The 24771-nt window shown below is 45.4% G+C and overlaps 1 protein-coding gene across 4 annotated transcripts in view; it reads right to left on the bottom strand.

Moving 5' to 3' along the window:
- Positions 1-232: 232 nt before the first annotated feature.
- TTC7A (tetratricopeptide repeat domain 7A) overlaps positions 233-24771 on the bottom strand; it is a 172675-nt gene continuing 148136 nt past the window's right edge. For all 4 annotated transcript variants that reach the window (XM_074989651.1, XM_074989652.1, XM_074989653.1 and 1 more), the window contains one exon: positions 233-3269. In XM_074989651.1, the coding sequence (XP_074845752.1) occupies positions 3048-3269 (222 nt within the window). In that variant the 3' untranslated portion in view covers positions 233-3047. The remainder of the gene's footprint in view (positions 3270-24771) is intronic.

Below are 24771 nucleotides of genomic sequence, written 5' to 3'. Positions count from 1 at the left end.
GTAATGACTTCTCGAGATGGAGACCCCTTCCACAGACATTCTGGTTTCACTGCATGTACTAAGGTGAGCGTACAATAATCTGGACTGTCACACCAACATGATAAAAATCAGTTGAAATCTACCACCTCTTTGGCATGGAAGCCTTGAAGAGGCTGGAGTACTCTTGTCATCAAAGTGTGGGGGAGTCAGGGGCCTGGCACCCCATCTGCAGTCAGATGAGACTCTCAGCCGGCACATAGAACAGAAGGGTTTATTAGTCGACAGGGACACACAGAAGAACAGATTTGTCAGTTCAGCAAACAGGAACATTCAGTAAAATCTGTCTTTGGGAGAGGTGAGCCCAGAGATGGGGCCTGGCTTTCTTCCTGAGCCCCAAGCCAGATGAGACTGACTCACTCGGAACTGCCTGGTTCCACCCCCTCACCCAGGCTCCTCTTCTGGCCCTTTTCTCATTCCCAGGGAAAAGGTGTCACCTGCTGGCAGTCCTCCTGGGATCAGCTTACGAAGGGCATTGGCCATTGTTTACATGCAAGCGGCTGGGTAGTGGAAATCACACCCAAAATTCCCATCACCATCTAGGTATTGGTGTAGTACCCAGGAAAACTGAGGAACACGGAGTTATTATAGGACAGTAGAACTCACATGCAACATAAAGTGAATTAATAAAATCCCCACTTCATCACACAAGGAAAAAGAGCATGAGGGTGTGGGGAAAACCAGTCCTCTTCCACATTAGCAGCATGTCCAATGCTTACTGTGAAAGGGACATACCCAACACCAGAATTCATATTTCAAGTAATTTTTACATTTCCAAGTCATTGTAAACAATTCAGACAGCAAGTCTGCTGAAGAATCTTGAGGTTGTTTACAAATAAACCCTCTGTGCTTATAGAGCATGAAGACATTATTTCTGGAGTAAACTAGTCTTAAGCCACAATAAATGCTGGAACTATACACAATATAAAGATAATTTAGTGCAAAACCATTTAAAAATAGTTGGAAATAATGGACCAGATTATCAGTTATGAAGAGCCAAAGCACATGATGCAAAACAGGGAGTCTGTTTGTGTGTAAAGGGCCGTGTCTACACTAGCCCCAAACTTCGAAATGGCCACGCAAATGGCCATTTTGAAGTTTACTAATGAAGCGCTGAAATACATATTCAGCGCTTCATTAGCATGCGAGTGGCCGTGGCGCTTCGAAATTGACGTGGCTCGCGGCCGCGCAGCTCGTCCCGACGGGGCTCATTTTCGAAAGGACCCCGCCTACTTCGAAGTCCCCTTATTCCCATCTGCTCATATGCATTTCATATTCATATGCATTTCAGAGCTTCATTAGTAAACTTCAAAATGGCCATTTGCGTGGCCATTTCGAAGTTTGGGGCTAGTGTAGACGTAGCCAAGGTGATGTAAAGCTTTTCACTCCGTCGATCCTTGTGTGCTCCATGGAAAGCTGGCTTCCCTGTGTCACGTTAGAGCAGACTCAGGGCTTTGCTAACATGCTGCAATGGCCAAAATGGGCTCAAAACACAGCCAAAGGTCAGTTGAGCGTAGGGGTGTGGCAGTCACATCAACTTTCCCAACCATGCCAGAAGAAGGCAGGATGGCTCTGCACCACCAGAAGACCACCCCAATGCTCTCCGGGTAGGCAAGACAGCTGCAGGGTCAAATTACAATGGTGATGAAGCATAAAGGATTCCTAATATACTGAAGGATCTGGACCAGTATATCTGACGCCAATTTCTTTTAAAGAAATGGCTGATCAAAAAAGAACTACAGAAGGAATTAAAGTAATGCGTATATATACAAATATTGCTTCCAACAATCAGCCATGTTTATCATCTGTGCAGTCACTAAGTTTTACAGATGAACAGGAAAAAGCTCTGTCAAGAACAACAGTAAAAGTAGAACACAAATAAAATACATTTCCTGAAATCAACAATGTATTTTCTCTAAAAGCCGCTGGAGTATGCAATTGCTAAGGACAATGCTCAGTCACTTTACACCTGCTGGCCTGGTGAAGTGCCATGCAATCAAACTCAATAGGAATGAATATTTTTTAAATAATTCATCAAAATTTGAATGGATCAGATTTTTGGCTTTATTGCTTTTGTGGCTCATAACACCATAGCAGCCCATAGAAAAATGTATTTAAATTAGATCAGTCCAGTCAAAGGCTACTGTGAGTATTGACTATGTACAGTATGGCACTGCATGGTGTGTGTGCATGCAAACATGCCACACACAGGGGTTAAATTTCTCTAATCCAGAACTCTCTCGTCCAGCAACCTCCGTAATCCGGCATGATTTTAGTTAGCTGGACAACCACTTATCATGGGCGTGGCAAAGTTTCCCATGGTCCCACAGTTTGTTTACAGGCACCAGTCTTTTCTCTCAGTGTTCTGTGCTGTTTTTTAGCTATAATTTACCCTAAATGTCTTCTAAGAGGCCAGGAAGCAGCGGAAGTGTTGGAAATGTGCTACAAAATACTGAACTCCTGGGGCCAGCAAATTCTCTCATTCAGCACCAGTCAGGTCCCCAGGGTGCCGGATGAGAGAGGTTCAACCTATATATGTTGGCATATTTGGTCTGTTGTAAGTTGGGCAACTTCACTTACTACAGTAGGGCTGCACATGATTAAAATAGGTTTGAATTTAGCTCATCATTGTTAAATTAAGTCTCTCTCCAGAAAAGTTAAAAGAATGAAATTTGCTTTCAACATAAGTGCTTCTCTCAGCTGTGCTCTAACAGCATCTATACTACTGCCAGTTTAGCTATCTAGGGCCTGAGCCACCTCCTGCTAAAATCAACAGGAGACAGAACAGATATCTATGACCCCAGAAGACATTGTTCTCTCAGAGCCATCACATGTTCTTTAAGGTTGGGTTTTTCTGTGGCTAAACACATATGTCAGAGTCCTGTTCAGGAATTATTTCATGTATTCCATTATGTTACAGTTGTACTTTTCTAGCTAACCCAAAGTTCTAGCTGTGTGTATTTCTTGGCATCCACCCACTGAAAGGCTGTGCTTAGGTGAAAGGAAGAGCTTTATAGTTCTCTGGGTATGACAGTGAATGGGACAACAGGACTGCTGGATTCAAGATCCAGCGCGGTTAGGAAGCATTCCATGGCAGCTTCATTCTTCCCTTGGGCTTGCAATACTTCCCCAAGGCTGTTCCAGGCTTGGTGACTAGTGTTCTGTATCTGAACAGCATCTCTCAGAACCTTCTGAGCCAGGCTCGTCCGTCCAAGTTTGCTCAGTACAGGCCCCTGCAAATAAACACCAACCTGCTATTAGTGCATAGAAATATTTGCATTGTCATGTCAGTGTGCTCCACAATGGTACAATACATGGTATGATCCCAAGGCACTAACACTCTAAGCTGGGGTGGGGAACATTTTTGGGTCAGGGGCCTGTAGACAGATCAGTTGGAGGCCACAGAAGTGAGAATGTCTGGGTGGGAGGGAGGGCGAAGGAGTGGGCTATGGGCAGGGGATACAGGTGGGAGGAAGGGGTGTAGGTCTGGGTAAGAGGAAGGATGCAGGAGGGCTTAGGTTGTGAGGTTTGGGAGGGAGGGGGCAGGGTGGGGTGAAAGGTCTGTGAGGGACGGGGCACGTGGGTGAGGAGTCTGAGCGGGAGGGGGTGGGGAGCTTGGGGTGAGGGATCTGGGAGGGAGGGGCAGGAGCAGGGTGGGGGTGGGGAGTGTGATTGGGAACAAGGTGCGAGAAGGAGGTGGGGGACTTGGGGTGAGGGGTCCGAGAGGGCGGGAGCAGGGTGCAGGTGGGGATCTGGGGTGGGGTGTGGGTGCAGGAAGGAGCAGAGATGGGAGTCAGGATGGGAGGGGCACAGAAGCTGGATGATGGAGATGCAGCTCCCCTTTGCAACATCCCCGGACACATGTGGCTCTGCCCCCATCCCCACGATCCGCTGCTCTGCCTGGCCTCCGGGCATGCTTCCTTCCCCTGGCTGGGGGAGCAGCAGCCACTGGCAGCGGAGCCCGCAGCCAATTCCTGCCCCTCGGCAGAGCCCAGGGTCTGGATCCAGCCTGTGAGGCTCATGACTCCAAACCCTCCACCCCACTGTGGGCTGGATGCCACGGACAGGAACCCCAGGCTTCAGGGGTTGGCTCCAGACAAGCTGCGGTCCAGGCACTGGGGATTCCCCACCACTGCTCTAAGCAGACAAACAATAGATCATTTGTGACACTCCTTAGCCTGTGAGGGGACCTGCAGCACAAAATAACTCCTGAAGAGGAGCTGCCCACTGCTATATTACACACTGATTTGAATGAGGAGGCCATCAGATGACGCACTCTGTTGAAAGCTGGTAACTGTTCAGTTCCCTGTGTGTGCTGCCCCGGCTCTGTGCAGACCGCCTACATCACAAACCCCAAGAGAACCCCCTGTGACCACAAAATCGGGTAAGGGACAAAGGCACCCAGCCGCATTTATTGTCCACCAAACATGGTCCTAACACCCAGCAAACTCTACCAGGCCATTAACATATCCATGCAATGCCCTTTGCACTGGATGCAACTCAGTATCAGCCAGTGGCTGGAACTTCCACTGCCCCCTAGGGAAGACAAAGGCAGCACCTCTGAGATGCATCTAAATCTGAAGACGTGGGTCTTACTCACAAAAGCTCACTACCCCCACCACATAAACGTGTTAGTCTGTAAAGTGCTACAGGACCTGCTTGTTCCTTGTGAAGCTACAGGCTAAGACAGCTACTCCTCTGAGACTAGAGACAAACAAGTTAAACATCACTCCTGACGCATTAGAGTGCCACCCTCTGGTGTACCCGGGTACCACCTTGTATGTGTTGGTTCAGCCAAAACATCCCCATCCATCGTGCCGTCATCCTGACCTTATCCTTGGGATAGGTCAGTATATTCTTGTTATCTGTGGGGAGTGGCTGATATCAGGGTGTACTGGTATTATCTTGGAATGTGTTTGCTTGACTTGTGCCTAGTACCTTTTCAGGTATGTGTGTTTCTGCACTATCACTCCTGTTCTTGCCAGATACTGTTAGCAGGGCCTGCCTCTTGCTCCCAACCTGACTTTGGATTATACTAGCAAGTTCTGACATTATCTTAGCCCAGGCCTTAGGCCTCAGACCAGACCTCTGATATACAGCGTTACGTTTCAGTCTCCCCACCACACCTCCCTCCCACTTTTTGCCTTTTTATGGGGATGATGTTTACCCATTGTCCAGGAAAAGCATAATGCATGGACTGAAGGTGACTTTGGGAGCTAAATGATGTTCTGTGGTCACCTTACTTTACTATCCACATACTTTATATTTAAATCTGTCCCTTAGTCTGCACATTCCCGCTTCAGACAGATTTTATTTGCCAGTTTTGTTGAGTCCCTTATGTTGGGCCTGGATATATTAGGCCTGGGACTATGACTAGTGAATGTATTCTTATGATTGGGCCTTATATGGGCATATACGTTTGGTATGCATGTGTGCATATGACACCACCTTATTATATGTTATATTTATATTATATTTTTATATGATATTATTATATTTAAGCATAATTTCTTTTCCAAGACAGTGCTTTTTTTGTACCAGCACCTCAGCAACCCTAGCTGCAGGGCTGGCTAGGAGAGGGGGGATGCTGAGCCAGCTGAGTACCAGCTGCCTCTGGCCCCCCCAAAAAAGCACTGGGTTTGGCCATTGTGGTACCAGATAGTAACACACTCCTGTGCTCTCTGAAGTCAATGGAAAGACTCCCGTTGACTTCAACACACATTGTTGGATGAGTGAGAAACCCTGACCTGGTTTTGGAGATAAATTTTGGGGAATGTGGCTACAATCAACTTTTCTAAGAATCTTGCCAGTAACGTTCGACTTCCTGAAACATGACAGTATGGAGAACTCATCGTAAGTGTTTGTTAATGCTATTTTTATTGTCTTCTGCCTTCATAATGTAATAAATACAAGTACCTTAATGTTTACAATTTAAAGAACACATTGGCCGTGTCTACACTATCCCCAAACTTCGAAATGGCCATGTAAATGGCCATCTGCTCACAGGAATAAGGGGACTTCAAAGTAGGCGGGGTCCTATCTAAAAGGAGCCCCGTCGGGACAAGCCATGTCAATTTCGAAGTGCTGCGGCCGCCCGCATGCTAATGAGGTGCTGAATATGTATTTCAGCACTTCATTAGTAAACTTTGAAATGGCCATTTACATGGCCATTTCGAAGTTTGGGGCTAGTGTAGACATAGCCATTGAATGCTAGATCTCTATAGGGAAGCTGAACAGAAAAGCTACTCTGAGTCTGCTGTGAACTACAGATCACAAAATTTCGAAACATGCAGTAACATACACCATTGAACACTTAGTTTCTCTGTGGTATTTGTTCCTGCGAGCTGCTCCTGACTAGTGAATACCATATTTCCCCATGGAGTCTAGCTAGCAGTAAACAATGCCTGCATGTTGTTGCTATGTAAAGTCCATCTGGAATATACCGACAATACAAAGAAAATAATATATTTGTAGAGCCACCCACCGATGGGCAATTTACATTTTAAGCTGGAAGGTTTTTTTTTTTTTAGATTTTCTAACAAAAAGTTCTTTTTCTTTGTTTCCATAGAAACACATCTGCTTGATGTGCATGCATAATTTCATAAAATCAGAGGTCCAAGGAAGATTAACAATTAGTATAAATAAGAGAAAGCAAACAATTAAAGGTTTCATCTTCCTCTGACAAGTAAAGGGAGGGGTTGTATTATTGTTGTCCTTTACTTGTCCTCTCTCCCCCATTTTTTTCCTCCCCGCATATCAATGCAGAAATCAATGCATGGCACAGCCTCTCTTTTCCAGTTGAACACCAGGATTGTTTTGGCTGTCAAGAAGGCTCTTACATGCTACCTCCTTCCCCATGTATTGAGGTTATACAGATGACTAGTACACATCCTAGCACTAGAACTTCTAACTATTGTCCATTGATTTCAATGGGCCTCTAAGGCCTCACTCCCATTTCTATTAAAAGCAAAGTTCCCATATATTTCAACTGTGCAGGGTCAGGGCTAACAGGAGATGGGTACAGGCTGGTTTTTAAAGTATACATATTTAACTTTATAGTCCATGTGTACATTGTATTGTTAAGTAAAACAAAAACAACAAAAAACCAAACCACTCTCCTGACTCCTACTGTCCTAGGTTAAAACAAAGGAACTGCTTTCCTCTGCTAATTATTTGCTCTAACTATTAAAGCTTAACTATTGACCTACCACGTGTGCTCTGAAGATAACACATTCATTTAATATTTTCCTTTTTTTATCTTTTTTGTTGAAGCTAAACATTAATGCGTGTGAATCTAGACTGGTAGCACTGAAATGATGTGCCTTCTCTCTACCCAGCACTGAAAGATTTATAGAAATATTATAGTCTTAAAAAAAATACAAAAAAAACAACCAAAAACTTCCTTGTAGAGAGAAATGTTATCCAAGTGATGCTGGTGTAATTTATCAATGTATGCAGATACTGAATTTGGCATTATGACTCAAGGGGACTTAAGACTGTAACCAGCTTCACAGATGGTGTCCTGCAAAGAAAAAGAAACAATGGGCTTGTGGATAGAATTTTCAAAATTGCCAAGGGTCCAGATTCTCAAAGCTATTTCGACTGAGAGGTGCCTAAATACTTTTGATGGTCTAGGCCTAAGCGGCCTAGAGCTCATCGACATGGAAAATTGAATCCAAATAACTGTATCAGTTGTAATCTAGGCCTTTAGTTATTTCAGTGGAACCCCCTGTCTTCTGAAATGGGAGTACCGCATTTCAATATCAAGTTGGTAAAAAGCAGTTATTTCAGTTTCAGTTTCCACGTAGACCAGCTGTTAAGACTGGAGCACAAACCCCTCTGAGAATCAGGAGGACTTGTGCTTCTTCAGTCATTTAGGCTGTGCTGCAATTCACATTTGTGCCTTTTTTACTTCTTTATGATGCACAGAGAAGGCTCCTGAAAGGGACCTTGTCTGTCTGACATTTTTGCATTAGAAATTCAGATTCTCTTCCTTTCTCCTCTTGGGAGATGCTACTGAGGAATGAAAAGCCAGTAAGATATGATATTAGAGATAACAACCAACTGACTGAGAGACGAAGTTATTCCAAGTTAGAATGTGAATACACTATTTTTGCTAACATCTGCTTAGTTCAAATGTCTTATTAAACAAGTGGAGAAAAGCTTTCTCTGTTATAGTCTCAGCATCCTCATCCCCTTCCAGAAAGGGCTGAGAAAGCTAGCAATTTCTTGGGGATCAAAGCAAAAACAAGAAACAGAAGGCCAATAACAAAAACCCCTTTGGTTTGGCAAAAAACCTCTACACGTTATAAAGAAGCATAGGGACACATTCAATTTTGTGCAAAGGATAAAACTTTTTTTTTTTTTTTTTTTTTGAAAAAAGCTTTGCAGAAAAACTGAGACCTCAGGCTGGTCTCTGGGGCAGCAGCTCTTCTCCTTGATATCCCACTCAAGTGTCAGGGAAAAGTATCTGTCTCCTTCTGTAGCTCTCACTCAACTGAGCTACTGGCCTTGCCTTCCAGACTTCTTCCTGTGCTGCCCTTCTGGTGTGCGGGCTGTAGTCTTCTTAGCTCCACCCAACAAAGACCTTGCAGTGTTCCTGCGCATCTGCGTCTGAGAGAGGCCCTGCCTCATTCACTGCACACGATGTCCACAAGTCCAGGTCCCAAGGTTTACAATGGGACAACTCATAGCAGTTGTATGTCTTTTCTGCATCAGGCTGCATGAGCCTATTACTGCAGCGATGGGCAACCCAGGCTAGTGAGTCAGCTGCACATTAGTGGGTCCTCCTTCACATCAGTGGGCGGCAAGATTGTAATAACCAAGGCAGTCTCCCAGAATAGGACAGATTTGCAGTGTGCGCCAATGGAAGCATAGCACTGCTTTGATTGGATGCAGAGAGAGAGAATGGTTCTCACAGACAATGTTGTGTGCAATCAGCAAGCACCTTACTTCATATGCTGTTGCTTTATGTGCAAGTCACTTTAGTCATATTGGTACAGGTTGAATCTCTCTAATCCAGAACACTCTCAGCCAGCAGCATCTGTAATCTGGCATGATTCTAGTTAGCTGGATGACCATTTATCATGGGTGTGGCCAACTTTCCTGTGGTTCCAGAAAGTTTCTTTGCAACCACCAGTCCTGGCTCTCAGTGTTCTGTGCTGTTATTTAGCTGCAATTTACTACTAAATGAATTCTAACAGTTCAGTAACAAGTGGAAGTGCTGGTAACATGCTAGACAATATTGACCTCCCGTCATCCAGCAAATTCTCTCACCCAGCACCGGTCAGGTCCCCAGGGTGCCGGGCGAGAGATGTTCAACCTGTATTAATAAAAATTATGCAGATGGAAGTCAGCATAATCTGGCAACCCTACGTACAGGCAACGGTAAACAAAATGTCTTATGGGCCACACACAGAACCCCAATGTCCGTAAGTTGCCCATCAGTGTAATAGAGCCTTCCTTACAAAAGAAAATGCCCACGCCAAAACTAGCTGTAAACAGATGTCTCCCACACAGAAGGGAGATATTTAGAAAAATTCTGATTTGCTTCTTTTTCAACCCCTGGCAATCTCCTGGTTGACAAATGTTATTAATGACTTTCTCTGAACAGCTATACAGAACCAGAATGCAGTGTCATTGCAGTAACAGCAGCTTGGAACTGCAGTGGGACCTAAGGGGGAATGTACCTGTACACTCAAACTAGCACATCAATCTTCAGCTCCAGCTGTGCGATGCTTCTGAACCAAATGGGAACGAACGTTTCTTCTTTTAACCTGAAATGTCTCATGCACCTTTCTGCATGAAGAGCTTTAAGAAATTATAGCTATTGCTACATTTTCTGTGACACGCATAAAAGTCAATGAGAGAATAAACTCAATAAGATGATACAGAACTAAAAGCTTTCCATAAATATTGCACAGGCATTTCTGGGAAGAAAGTCTAGTGGGTCCACAGTACAATGATTCTACAGCAGGACACTCACCATGGAGGAGTTCCTGATTCCCTCTTTTTGAGCGGCTACCTTGACTGGATTGCATTCTCAGGACTCAGGGAATTTTGCTAGCTCCTGTTTATCAGTGCATCTGACTATGGGGAAACAGGTTATTCACACTGTTCCTTATTCTGCACTGTCTTCAGTGAAATTGTATGAGATTTAAACAGCACAGAATTTAGCCCACTGCCTGTAAAAAGAAGCTGAAATCAGAAGACAGACAAGATGAATCTTACTGTAAGAGAAGTAGAGGAAGATACAGGTGTCTGTAGCGATAGATGTCCGTGCTCCCTACTAGATCACATACTGGAGATTGTTGTAAGATTAGACTTCCTTTTAGCCAAAAGGCCAAGAAAATAAATCATGTGCGCTAAAGTAACCAGACTCAGTCTCAAGAGGGGAATAATCCTGCTCAAACATCCTTCTAACAGTACCCATGGTCAACGTTCCCATTCATCTCACCCATCCATGTACAGATTTTTTCCAGCCATGAGTGGAATAAATTTCTTACGTGCAATGAGGGCTGTGTGAATGTGCACCATCAGGACAAACACAAACCCAGCCATAGGTGCTCTGCTAATCATCAGGGCAGCATTGGGATCTCTCCTGAGCAGCCTCACAAATGCACAGCTTACAGGAAATGCTGCATGTGGCTCAACTGCCTCTAATCAACCCTCCAAGTATAAAGTTACTTACAAGGAAGCAGCTTCTTACGTACATCAGCATTCTAGATCCCCTTGGGTCTAGTTTCAGCCCAAGATGTAGTATGCAGCCAGCACTGATAATGTTGCAGAAAGATATCAGACTGTGGACAGAGGCCACAATGCCCATGTTAATATTGCAAGATTAGTTGAGAGCATGTAACTCTTAATACAGTAAAAGCTGCATTATCCGGCACTTGGATAACCAGCAACCTCTGTTATCTGGCATCGTGGCCCATGGGGCTGCCTGGCTGGTAGCGGCCCTCAGAGTCGCAGTGGGGCCTGTGCTCAAATAACCAGAAGATTTGATTTTACTGTGCTTATGTTGGCCACCAAATTCAACAGGCACGTCTGAACAGCTGCAGGAAGCAGACCTGTTGAGTACAAGAACTGTTTATTTACCCAGGCATTTTGCACATGAGAATGTAGGTTAGTGCCCTAAATAGGCTTGGTATGAGACGTCTGAAAGATCACTGCCCAGGATGCATGCTTCTCCACCCCACATCTTTGCCAGGGATACGAAGGCTGATGGAACACAGACGAGAACTTGCTGGGGCTAAGGACTGTGTATTCTCAGCAGAGAGGCATCAGCTCTGGAATCAATTACTGCAGGAGAGCAGGCAAAGCTCAAGTCCTTTAGGGCTAGATGCAAGTCTGATCACTCCTATAATGGCTGAATTATTCAAGAAACTACAGGGCTCTAGAAAATGTGCCATCATGGTCCTTAGCCTCCAAAATGGCTTAAATGTGTGGGGCATGAGGAGGGCTAGAGTGTTCTGTTCTCTTTTGAGGACTTTATTTGGTTTCTAAAGCTAGAGAAATACAGGCTAGATAATGTGGTAATGAGTCCCTTAGGGACCCATGTAATAAACAACCAATCACAACAGCTATGTGATGTAGCAGAGCAGAGAAATGGTCACAATGATTCCATTAGGTAAATAGGAAGAATTTTTAAGCAGGATGCAAGGATTTTTCTTCTTTCTAGACAACAAGGAAGATACAATGGGGATGAATTTTGCACAAAATATATTTTAACCTGTTGTCTGCAGCTCCTGGACATTTGAGCAAACCTTGTAGCCAAATCCTGATGATGGACCAGTGTGGTTCAAGGAAACATCTACAGAAGGTCTTTAAATTACAGCCTCTGTTTTACAGAATCACTCATAACTTTTCTTATGACAGCTCTACTGTGTATGCTGGAGGCAGTCTAGTGGGAAATAATAATTTGAAACAAAATTCCAACGATTCTCTGACCAATCTTAGTGGTTCTTATTGCTCAGCAATTCTCCAGTGTACTCATGTTTTACCTGTTGGAAGCAGAACAGGGGAAAAAATTGTATCTGACAATTAATATGTAACAAAGAAATGACACATGAACTGTTTTAAAATAAGAATAGCTAAATCCTACAGTTCTCCAGTGGGAGCCAGATTAAGTCGAGATTCAGCAGAACAGAGCTCTCTTTCTCAAGTTCAGCTGTCTCCATGCTGAAAGCTGAGTTAACAGTCGGCTCGAAGGATTGTTTTTCCCCAAGGAGTGTTTTATATCAGTTATTCTGAGATATTCAAAGCACAGGGACATTCTTGAGATGCTGCAGCATGCCTCAGCATTGGGAAAAAGCAGACTCTACTAATGCTCAAGATGGTGCTGTGGTTTTCAAACTGTGAGCTGGGACCCCAACGTAGGTCATGACCCCCTCTGAACTGGGTTGCCAAGGCTGATGGTAGACTTACTGGGTTTTGGGGCCAAAGTCCAAGCCCTACAGCCCACTGCTGAAGCCAAACCCTGAGCCTTACCACCCAGGATGAAGCTGAAGCCCAAGGGCTTCAACTCTGGGTACGAGGGCTTGGATTACGGACTCCCTGCCTGGTTCTGAAGCCTTTGGGTGTTGCCCCACACCCCCACCCCCGACCTGGGGTGATGGGGCTTGGGCTTTGGCCCTGGCCTTCCCAGTGGGGCAGTGGAACTTGGTGGGGGGAGGCTCAGATTTTTGTCTCCTTTCTGGGGTCATGTAGTAATTTTTAAGGTAAAAAGGGGTTCATGGTGCAATAAAGTTTGAGAAGCCTACAGTTACCAGTCTTCTCAGAAGGTCAGACATTGTTCCAGAAGACTCATTGTGTAGGGTGGGAGTGGGGTAAGGGGGGAGAGATTCATAATGCACATGCTAAATGGAACATATAAACCACCACAGAGATTCTCTCAAAAGAGCAGAATAGAATTTGGTTTTCTGTGGCTTCCTCTATAAAACACTACCCATTGTGCTCCAGAAAACAATGTGCCAGCACACGCAAGGTCTTGGATATTTTTGCTATCACGCCCCTCCCTGTGCTGCAAGTCAGTCTAAACCACAACCTCAGCAATATTGGAGTATTATTTTGAATTACTATTAACAGTCCTAACTCTCACCACCAATCAGACCTCGTCTGCCCGCTATGCTGTTGCTGGGTGTGCTAAACAAGTGCTATTCCAGCAATATGGTATCTCTTTAGGGCTGGTTCACATAATGTTAGATGAGGTGTTGAAGGTATATTGCTACTGAAATAAGCGTGACAGGTTTGTAGAGGTAAGATCTGGGTAGGCATTATAAGGGCTGCTACACTATGTCTAAAGGCGGCACAGACTGAGTTCAAGGTCTGCCTTTATTACAGACCAACAGCCACATAACTTCATCACTCAGGATTGTGAGCACCCTGTCACCCTGGAGCGACAGTTACACCAAGCATCCACCAACCCCGTGTAGACAGTGCTATGTTGACAGGAGACCTTCTCCCATCAGCCTAGCTATGGCCTCTCAATTAATTGGATTAACTACGCCGGGGGAAGAACTCTGTCCCATCAGCGGAGAGAGTCTTCATTAAACTGCTACATCCACAGTGTTTTAAACACAGACATGCTTCAGTGGGATAGATTATGTCACAAAATATGTAATGCATTTAAGGCACGAGTGAAAAGTTGTAAGCCACTACTGTATTTACAGCAACCCACAGATCCAGCAATCTTAGAGGCACCAAAAGCACAATGTCAATTTTTACAGCAGTGCTTCATTGCTGGTCTCCAGCAGGGGTTCCTCCTCCTCTCCTCCCAGTTACCTGCCACTCTACTTCCCCAGCTGCCCAGCTTCCAGGCCCAGCTGCCATTCCTCCTTCACATTCACTATTCAGCCTGGAGCACAAGTTACCTACTTAAGGAGGAAGCTACAATGCCTGATGCAATAGATATTTTTCACAATAGAATGGTCACTTGAGAAGGTAATTCTCAGCCTACATTCCTCTTTTGTTACACTGCATATTGCAGCATCCTTCAGATCGGTTAAGATTCGCCATTAAAAGGCCCCTGCAGACATCAAGCAGAAAAGGTTACCCAGGATGCCTCCTGAGATGCTCCTTCTACCTAAGAAGCCCGTACCCAATCTAATCCCCATATGGTCAGTCCACTTCTTGTTAAAAGCAGAGGAGGCCAGAGCCGCAATGCATAACATAATGCTGATCCAGACCTTCCTCACTGCAGGTCCTGGGCAGGTGACTCTCCTGGAGATGTGTCACCTTGTTATCAATGCCATTCAATCACCTTGTTTGTTTCTAAACAACTGAATACTGCTGGTAAACACAAGACCATAGTCACATAATGCACCTCTCACTAAAAAGGCCCATCTTCATCACATTTCACTTTTCTTTCTTATGTCATTTTCAGCAACACTATTTCCACAGTAAATATACTGGAGCAGACAGTATATAAGAAGCAGTCTGAGATGTTAACATTTGTCATTTATATTAAAGCAAAATTAAGGAATGGTAGTCATGTACCTTTGCATTTACTGTACATATTTTTATTTAGGTGCTAAACAATCTTAATCTTTTATTTATTCCATGCATAGAATTCTTATACAGTACGCTCACCACCTCAGTCCCTGAGACACAGATGTCACATGTTGTCTCAGTGGACCGCCCTTCTTGCCCATACATTCGTTTAAGCAAGAGGAAAAAAAAAGAAAGGCAGGTCACAACAGTACTAATGTGCTTCATGACACATATTGTGTCAGTTGTCATCAATCCTTCCATCTTCTGGAGCACAGTGGAGGTAACAACTACTGCACATCTTGTCTAAATGCAAATAAAAAGGCACACTGAAGCTTCTATATATTTCAATAAACTTTACACTATGGATATTATTTCTGACATGGACTCCAACCTGTTGCTCACCATGCCTGCCGCCAAACCAGTTTAGCTGCCTAGTGTCGTGCTTGTCTTCTACCTGCCACAAGTAGGTGCTTAAAATAACCTTGGCCATATACATAACACATACCTTTTGTGCCTCATAGTGCTTCATTTGCTGTAAAAGAGTTAATCTACTGTGGTTAATGTATCTTCTCTATAGTCTACCTGGATCTTTTCCCCCAAGGCAGCTGCTACAGTGACTCTGTTACACACTCCCCCAGACTCTCTAGCACTTCGGCTGTCACAGATCAGAAGGTGAAAAACAGATGTATGAGGGATGAAATGTTTAATGAGCAAATGCAATCTGCCTGCACCAGACTGCACAACTGAATTCACGGAGGAGAATGAGGTCACAGATCAGACACATTAAACGGGAGGAGAGGAGAGCATAAATGGAACTTGAGTGAAAGAGATGAGATGGCTGAGGCTTGTGGGGGAACAAACAGAGATGAGGTGGCACCTGGTAGAGGGGCAGAAAAAGCATCTGGAACACAGAGTCCCCCTGTACCTGATAAACCACCTGCCCTCCTCACCAAGTTCCACAGCCTCCTGTCCCAGGTGCCCTAGAATGCAGGCGAGGGGATGGGGGAGTCATGAGCAGCTCCTGGCTCTGAGCAAATTGCAGCATAATATGAAAGGTGTTTGCATGGCTTGTTACAGCAGCTGAGCGGGGTCCATGCTTGCCATGCTACAGGGTCTACATGGATAAACCAGGAAAAAAGGGCATGAAAAGCTTGTTTGCCATTGCTTTCAAGTAGAGATGGCAGGAGGAGGTAAATGCATTACAGAAGGATGATGACTTGTACTCAGAACCACCCACAGCAATATTTTTGACCCATCAGGCACTGGGAGCCTAACCCAGAACGCAAATAGGCAACAGGAAGTTTGGAATAGGTATCCACAGTGCATTGCTGTTAAGGTGGAAGACAGACACACTATTGGGGCTGAATTCCATTGACCTCACGTGCCCAGTGGGGACACACACCTTTGACTTTGTGAATTAGGCTACTAAACAGTCAACCTGAATAAATTTGACCTAATTTCATAATGCAGACATGCTCTATGATCTGGGCTGATTTAGTGGTCTTGAGGTGGATCCAGATCACTCTGGATGTTGGGGATTTTAAGCATTAATTGAGGGGTGTGATGCCACTGAACCAAAAATAACTGACTAAAGCAACCATGCCTCACGTAGGCTATTCATACCTCTCTAGTCTCCTGTTGTTTAGCTCCTAGTACATAGAGTGTGGTGCTGAAGAGATTACACCTCTCATGAAGAGCATGCATTACTGTGATACTAAGTGCTGGTCTGGATCAGCAATGTAATCCTGTTCAAGGAGCTTCACTGTAGCATCTACAATCTTATTTTTGTTTAAAGGCTGCCAAAAGGCATAAACAAATCCTTACCACACAGCTTAGCAATACTCAGTGAGTACAGAAGAGGCTTTCATTTTCAGCCTCTCCTCCTCCAGCCTCACCAAGAGTTACTGACCTTCTGTCACAATTATCATCTGGCTGCACACACAGATGATGCAGCTAGAATAGAGAAACATTTTATCTTCTGTCTGCCTGTTCATTTTAATTCAAACAACAGGCAACACCGTGCAGTGAGAAGGCTGATATGACATAAATATGCAGCAAATGCTGTCCTTTAGATACAAGCTTTTAAGTGGGGGGCAAAGGGATTCATCATCATCATCAGTGATCTGCAACCCATCCTGAACAATGATCTTTCACTCTCACAGACCTTGGGAGGCAGGCCTGTCCTCGCCTACACACAGCCTGCCAACCTTAAACAAATCCTCACCAGCCACTACAAATCACAAACCAGTGACTCTAGGCCTGGAACCAGCCCCTGCAACAGTCCTCGCTGCCAACTCTGCTCACAAATCTACACCAGTGACAACATCAAAGGCCTAACACCCCCTATACCATCAGGGGCTCCTTTACGTGCACATCTACTAATATAATATATGCCATCATGTGACAGCAATGCTCCACTGCAGTTTACATTGGCCAAACTGGACAGTCTCTCCGTAAAAGAATAAATGGGCATAAATCAGACAACAGAAACAATAATGTACAGAAGCCTGTGGGAGAACACTTCAATTTCCCTGGACACTCAGTGGCAGATTTAAGGGTGACAGTCCTGAAACAAAGAAATTTCATACATCAAATGGAGAGAGAAATCTCTGAGCTGCAATTTATTTGCAAATTTGACTCCATTAACCATGGACTAAACAGAGACTGGGAGAGGCTCGCAGCTTACAAAGGCAGTTTCTCTGCTGTGGGTGCTAATATCTCCCCATTAGACTCTGACAATGGCTCACATCCCCCTGTCTGAGCTGACTTGTTTTTTCCTCTTTTGATAAGTACTGTTGATACTGGGCCATTTCCACCTTGCTGAATAGACCTTGTCAGCTCTGGCCCTCCCTCTTACTGGGCCCCCACTCTTTAAATACCCCTCTGAAACCACCCCCCCACTCATGCATCTGATGAAGCTGGTCTTTGCCCACGAAAGCTTATGCTCCAAAATATCTGTTAGTCTATAAGGTGCCACAAGACTTCTTGTTGTTCTCGAAGCTACAGACTAACATGGCTACCTCTCTGGTAAAGGAATTCATGTCATGTAACAATTTAAGGTTCATTCTAAAAATACTTTACAAAATATGGTGTCACTTTCCAAATGGCTTCTGTGTATTTTCATGATAGTACAAATTTAAACTGTACCCTCCACAAAGTATAGTGATGGGGGGAAGTCCCCTCCAAGGGGACTACCAGAGACAGAACTAGGAGACTTCATCCTTTCCCTACACCTCTGTATGGAGACCACCAGAGGGGTAGTCAGGCAAACACTGTGTTAATCTAAACTGCTCCCATGGGAAAAGTTTCTCTGCCCCAGCCAATGTGGAGGGAATTCACAGTGCACCCTTCTTCAAATGGTAGCAGAGATCCTGGACCCCAGAGTGAATTCTGGCAGGCTCAGCCAGAATCGCTCTGGAGATTCCTGCTGCTGGGTAGCTCTCCCTCAGAGCATACCCTCTCTGAAGCCAGTGGCTGCAAACCACACTGTGACCTATTCCTCTAAGCAATACACATGCCTACTGGAACCTACTGCTAACTGTTCATCATACCCTCATTAATTCTAAGGCACTCTCTAAAGACTGCCACTAATCAGTCTTCCCCTCTTGATTTAGTACCTAATCAGATTGTCCAACATTGATTTGTTTCCTACAAAAATAACGATGTGGCTCCATTAACGTTTGCTCCCTTTGGGCCTCATGCAGCAGGAGTCCCTAGGGCAGTTCTGGCTAAGTCAGCCACAATCCATCCAGTCCCTTGAGGACAGAACACACTGGAGCAGATGCTCTGATACCCCTGGGAAAGGGGGCTTCCTGAATTCCTTTTCCAACAGCTGAGGCAGAGAGCCCCCATCTCTCCTATTGGGCAGTGCTTCTTGGAGGGTGCTGAGAGCCATTAGCTTCTACTGGTAGCTGAAGGCTCTTGGCACCCCAAGGCCGGAAATTAAACTGCCACCATAGCGCCACAAACAGAAACAGAATAAAAGCACTTTGGTTTGTTTATTTCCTACGAAACCAACGGTGATTATATAAATATGAAAAAAAGTTATTACTCACTCCCTGACCAAAACAGCAACAATTAATACTGATTAAGGCTAATATTAGTGTGCCATAACTCCAGAGAGCAGTTGCTGACAGAGATGCTCAAGCCCGTTTCTATTTATCCTTTTCGCACATCCCACTGAGATACTTTTCAGAACTATGCCTTAGTGGAAAAAAGGCTCAGCAAACCACACTGGTCATAAATCTCTCAACCCAAAGGTGATTAACTTGAAAATCCTCTTTTGTTCTGTCAGGAAACCCTACAAAAGAGTTGCAAATCCATTAAAATACATCTTGCAAATATGCATCTGTGGAGGGTACATGGTAAGTAGCATTACATAGATCTCAGTGTATTATTTGTTTAGACATAGCATATATGAGCTTCCTTTTTCAAGTGCCATATGAGTCTCATTAGGCTCACTGAAATATTCTGTTAATCTTATATTTTCCTCCGGAGGCATTAATATTGATTTTTTATCTTGCACTCATGCAGGAAGGTCATATTGTTTCCTACAGGGAAAATTCATTCAATAAGGAACTGTTCTATTAAAACTGGCTTGAAATTATTGTCAATATAACTGAATTTCCACAAAGCTTTTCTTTTAAAACCTATATTTAACTCTTTTGATTCCAGTTGTATCAATTATTCAACTTTTGAGCATATGCTTTTAGCAAATGATCAAAATAAATCAAACTATATATATAGATTACAGGTAATGGAGCCCTTGCACAGGTAATAGCATTACATTGCCTATGTGTCTGCAAATGTTAGGGGGCAATAATTAGGCAGGTTGGAGCTTTAAATCAGTGTGTTTTGCGGGGAGTGGTGTGACACAGAATGATCATCATCCATTTCCAGACTGCATGCTCCCCTGGAGCACTCCCACCAGAAATATTTTCCCTCAGCGGTCTCTGTTGGGTTTGCTCTAGTGGAGTTCTGCACTCATAATGCCAGTATACAAGGCCCCACTTCCCTGCTGCCTCTCAGTTCCTTCTTGCTGGCTAACTCGGAGGGAGGGGCGGGGCGGATGGTTTGGAATGGATCGAGTGGCACATCTTAAGGAACCATAGTTACGGAAGGTTAGCAACTGTTTTTTTTCTTCAAGTGCTCCCTCATGTCTATTCCCATGTAGGTGACTCCCATGCAAGCTGTAAGGGCAGGGTTCAGAGTTCACTGACAAGGAGACTGTGTCACTGATGTGCCAGATCCAGCTGAGAGAGATGCAAAAGTGTGGACCAACAACCATATTGCCTCTCTACAGATGTCCTGGACAGGAACCTGTGCCATGAATGAAGCTGAAGATGGTTAGGCCTTTGTGGAATGCACAGGGCAGGAGCGTGCGCGGATACAGAAAGTGAACCATGATGAAGTTCTCTGGGCTGAGACTGGAAGACCTTTCATCCTTTCTGCAAAAGACACAAAAAAGCTGAGTAGTCCTCTGATACAATTTAGCCCTCCCTTTGCTTGATGTCCAGTGAGTGAAGTGGCTGTTCCCGTCTGTTGGCATGTTACTGTGGAATTGTGAATCTGCCTTTGGGAGAAAATCTGGATGAGGTTGCAGATGGACCTTTTTCTTGAAGAATATCCTATACGGAGTTTCTGGGAGTTGAGGGCCCTAATCTCTGAGACTCTTCTGGCCAAAGTAAAGGCCACCAGAAAGAACACTTTACAGGGTATGTAGAACAGACAGCACATTCCCAATGGCTTGAACAGGGGACTCATGAACCATGAGAATACTAGGTTGGGATCCCAGGGAGGGATTGGTTGTCATACCTTCGTATCATCTCTTAAGTCTCTTGAGAAAATGCCTACAGATCATGTTTGAAAAGATGGACTGGTCATTTACCCAGGGGCAAAACACAGAAACTGCAGCACGGTGGAACTTAATCGATGGCAAAGATAGCTCTCACTGCTTCAGGTCTAGCAAGTAATTCCGAATGAATGGCACTGATGATCACATGAGTGAGACACCCTTCTGTGCTGACCAGACTGAGAACCTTCTTGACTTTGCCAGCTGGATAGGTTTTTCCTAAAAGGATATAATGAACTGGTCCTGCGCAAGCTAGATCCAAGTGGTTCAGCCATAGAGCTTCCAGGTCATGAGATGAAGAGACTTAAGGTTCCAACGACACAGGCAACTGTGGTCCTGGGATACTGGATCTAGAATCTGAGGTTTTCAGATTGCTGTTTCCACGGAAAGGTTCAGAATAGTGAACCAGTGCAGTTGTGGCCAGGCTGAGGCTATCAGGATGACTCATGCTCTGTCCCATCTGATCCTAATAAGACCTTGTGTATGAGAGGAATAGGAAGAAATGTGCAGAGCAGGTGACTTGTCCAATGTAAGAAGGCCTCTGTAAGAGATCCTGGACTGGGACCTGGGAAAAGAGAACAACTGGAGACACTTCCTATTGTGGTTCACTAAAAGCAGATCTATTTGGGGAGTTTTCCACTTCTGGAAGATGACTTTTAGGATCTCTGGGTGAATGGACTACTTGTGGTGGTTGGATAAGACCTCACCGAGGTGATCCGCTAGGTTGTCCTGAGAATCCAGCAAGTAAGAGACCTTGAGGTGAACAGAGTAGGCTATTCTAAATTTCCATAAATGGATGTCTTCTGGCACAGGTGAAAGGAGTACATGCCACTCTGTCTGTTGATATATCACGTCAGCAATGTTCTGTCCAGAACATGCACCTGCCCGTCTCAGGCTACTGGAAAGCTTGAGAGCTCAGTGAACCGTCCTGAGCAGTCAGACACTGATGTGTAGCAAGAGCTCTTCCAGAAACCAGAGCCCCTGAATTCTGAGGGACCCCAAGTGAGCCCTCCACCCTTTCGCCGCTGTGAAATGGGACACAAACTTTTGAGGCCCTGATAAAGGGACTCCTGCACACACTGCTGGCAAGTCTAGCCAACATTTGAAGGAATTACTAATGGTGGTGGCTGTCATAACTGTGTCTAATGAGATTGGCTTGGTGAATATAGTGAGGCCAGCCATGCCTGAAGAGGCTGAGTTCTTGACTGCACTTCTGCTCTTCAAGCTGCTTGTAAGAAGTGTCCCTAAAGAGGAATGGGGGGCAGAGGAGAGGACTGGAAAGGAGAGAACAACTGAACTGACGAGAGTATCTTGTGTAGCATCCGGAGGTCTGAGGTAATATGGGCCCTGGCCGACAGGGTGGGATAACAGATACCGCACTGACTGCATGGGACAACTGGGCAATTTGGTCTACAGCTTGGTCACATATGTTGTTCCTGAGTCTCCCATCAAAAAGCCAGCTTTGACCCTGATGAGTGTCTGGGGGAAAAGAAGAGGAGACAGACAGGCATGCAGACAAAGACCATGGTGGGAACTGCTGTCAAATGTTTGGCTGTGTGTGTATCATGCCTGTGTGCTGGCCCAGCCCTGCGCAAATAGCTAGCAAAGCAGATCTCAGGCAAACTGCCCAATGACCACAAAATCCATTAAAGCATGAAGGTGCATGGCCAGGTCTACTGTCAACAAAGCACGGTGATAGCACCTGGCAGACCCTATGAAAAAACTAAGACGTATGTCTGTGACAATGGATGCAGGACTTTCTATTCCTGCCTCAGCTGGACAAAGTACTCTGAGGTACATCTTTATACACTGATACAAACAAATGAGTACTGCCCCTCTGACATAGCTACATGTATTTCTGCAATACCAAACCACTTCTTGCCAGATTCTACGAGCAGGTCCTGCTTCACAGCAGGCCTCCAGTGTAAGGGCTTATGTCTCAGGCTCTCTTCTCACTACAGGGACCTCCTTCTGCTTCACTGGCTCTTTTGCCTCCTATAGCCCCACCGAGAAGGTGGCAGGAAGAAGAGAGCCATTGGTGGGAGCCTCCAGTGTTTCCTTGAGGGTACTGATGTATGAAGGCCTAAGGACTTAAGTGTGGCCCTTGAGTCCTTCAAACTGTGCAGTTTGGACTCTGTCTGCTCAGGAAAGAATGACATACCCTCAAAAGGGAAGTTCTGCAGCGTCTGTTGGACCTTGTGCAGTAAGATCAAGGATGTCACAGCTGAGGCCATGGATCAGACTACGGAATCCGCTGCATCCAAGACTGTCTGTAGAGATGCCTTTTCCTGCAGTAGCAGTTCCTTAAATTTCAGCATAGAGTTCCAGGTGTTGCAATGTTACCTGCTCAGTAGTGCCTGCTGACTGATGGTCCTGACACCTGTCTGATAGTGGGTAAGTGTACAGGAATTCAAACCCCTTAGCCAGGACAAAGTATTTCCTTTCAGTTTTATTTGCCATCAACTGATAGGATTCCATGGTCTGGCATAATTCCCTGATGGGGACCTTAATGGCATCTCTCAGGGCTGACACCACTTGTGCCGGGCCTGTTGCTATCAAGCGCATGTGACATCTCACTAATATACTCCAGCTGGACCCCTAGATTCTGAGCTATTCTCCTTAGGCACTTCTGATGCACCTTATAATCTTCCTGGGGAGGCACAATATCAGTTCCTGTGACTGCCTCACCTGGGGAAGACGACGATGCCTGGACTGGCACCAGGCCCTGCTCTTCAGCATGGCAGGCATCCTGCTCTTCAGCACTTGGTATACATCACTAGCACTTGGATCCTACTCTGTGGGTGGCAGAAGCAGTCGGGGCTCTGAAGCCACTGAATATGACCTTCTGGAGTGTGAATATGGCTGCAGTGGAACAGCTCAGGAGCTCCAGAAAGGCCACTGGGTCGGGAACTGCCCCTGTCCTGGTGGCCAGGCTGCAGGTGGGACCCTTTGGTTCAGGCCAGTAGTGGAATAGCATGTCTCCTGTGTGAGGTGTAAGAGTCCACCCCTGAGTATTCCCCTGGAAGCCAGGGTGGAGTGGTACTGATTGGTGCAGGTGAACACTGTCAGAAAAGAGGGGACCAGAGGCTCTGCTATCATGGCTGGTTTCCCCATTGAAACTATTTGAGGCATAGAGGACAGGTGCCTCGCCATACTGGAGGAGCACCACTGAAACTGAGGACATGTGACCTCACCACATGTTGCCCCCTGTCCCCACTCCCAGCCTGGGGCTTCTGCACTCTCCATGCTTGATGTTGTGTGTGCACATGGGGGTAGACCCTGCCCTCCTGCCAGCACATTTGGCTGTTCTCCTTCACAGCCAGCTTGGGCAAGGAGTGGGACAGAGCTGCTCCTTGTCACGACTCCATGCATCGTACCTAGATTGCTGCAAGAGAACCTGGTTGGGGAAGTGCCTCCCAGAGCTGGGAGCAGGACTACAGCAAGCAGAAAGGAGGCCAAAGCTGGGACCACAGCCGAGGGTCTGGCTGGGGCTAGGAGTGAGGCTGTGGTCAGTGTAGTAGCAGAGCTGCTGCTAGGGCTGCAGTGGGGACCTGTGACTAAGCTCATAGCCAGGTTCAGCTCCACTCCCAGACTCACCCCAGGGCAGGCTGGCAACCGAGCCAGAACCGGCAGCTGAGGCAGAGGGCAGGACCGTGAAGTAGATGGGAATGTGGGTCAGGATAGGACTGGAGCAAAGCTGTGAGGGGGTGGGGAGGAGATGGATGGCTTTAAGACCTAAAAGAACCTCAGACAGTGTTTTCCAATCAACATCATGGGAGAAGTCACTTGTCTTCTTTGGGATCCAATCAAATGACCCACAACATTTAAAAAAAATGTTAATATTCAAGGTTGCCCCATTTTTGGAAACTCTGGTAATGAGCACTGCAGTGCCTGCTGTGTTCTCTCTACTTCTATCTCTTGCATCACTCTCTTTAAAGACAGTGCTTTGTGGAGGGCAGCAGAACTTTTCCGGCACAAAGGTTTTATGCTTTCATTAAATTTACAGAAAAAGAAAAAAAAAAAAAAAGGATACATTTGGTGTCACTGCCAGGAAGAGGCAATCCTCTTCATCCTTCATCTCAAGGAGGCAAGGGCTATTTTTTCCAGATTACAGCATACCTTAGAATAAAAGAGGGTTATGCTGCATACTCTTCAGATTTACACCTGCTTCTGCTTCCTTTCTCCCTTAAAACGCTGCAGTAACAATCAATTAACAGAATGGACTGCAGGTCTCAGCGACAGAGGTAGGAAAGACTCCTGTGATGTCAACACATCCTTGTGAGGAGAAATGCACATAACAGACTCCTGCTTCCTTCTTTCTCTGGAATAATGCTTTAATCATCGTCATTATCGAAAGTGTGCCTTGAGCGTCCACAGATCTGTCCTAAGTAATG

This window comes from Carettochelys insculpta, chromosome 3 (genome assembly GCF_033958435.1).
Source record: "Carettochelys insculpta isolate YL-2023 chromosome 3, ASM3395843v1, whole genome shotgun sequence".
In the NCBI taxonomy this organism is placed as follows: Eukaryota; Metazoa; Chordata; order Testudines; family Carettochelyidae; genus Carettochelys; species Carettochelys insculpta.
Note: the sequence above shows the minus strand (reverse complement) of the source record. Positions and strands in the feature narration are given on the sequence as shown.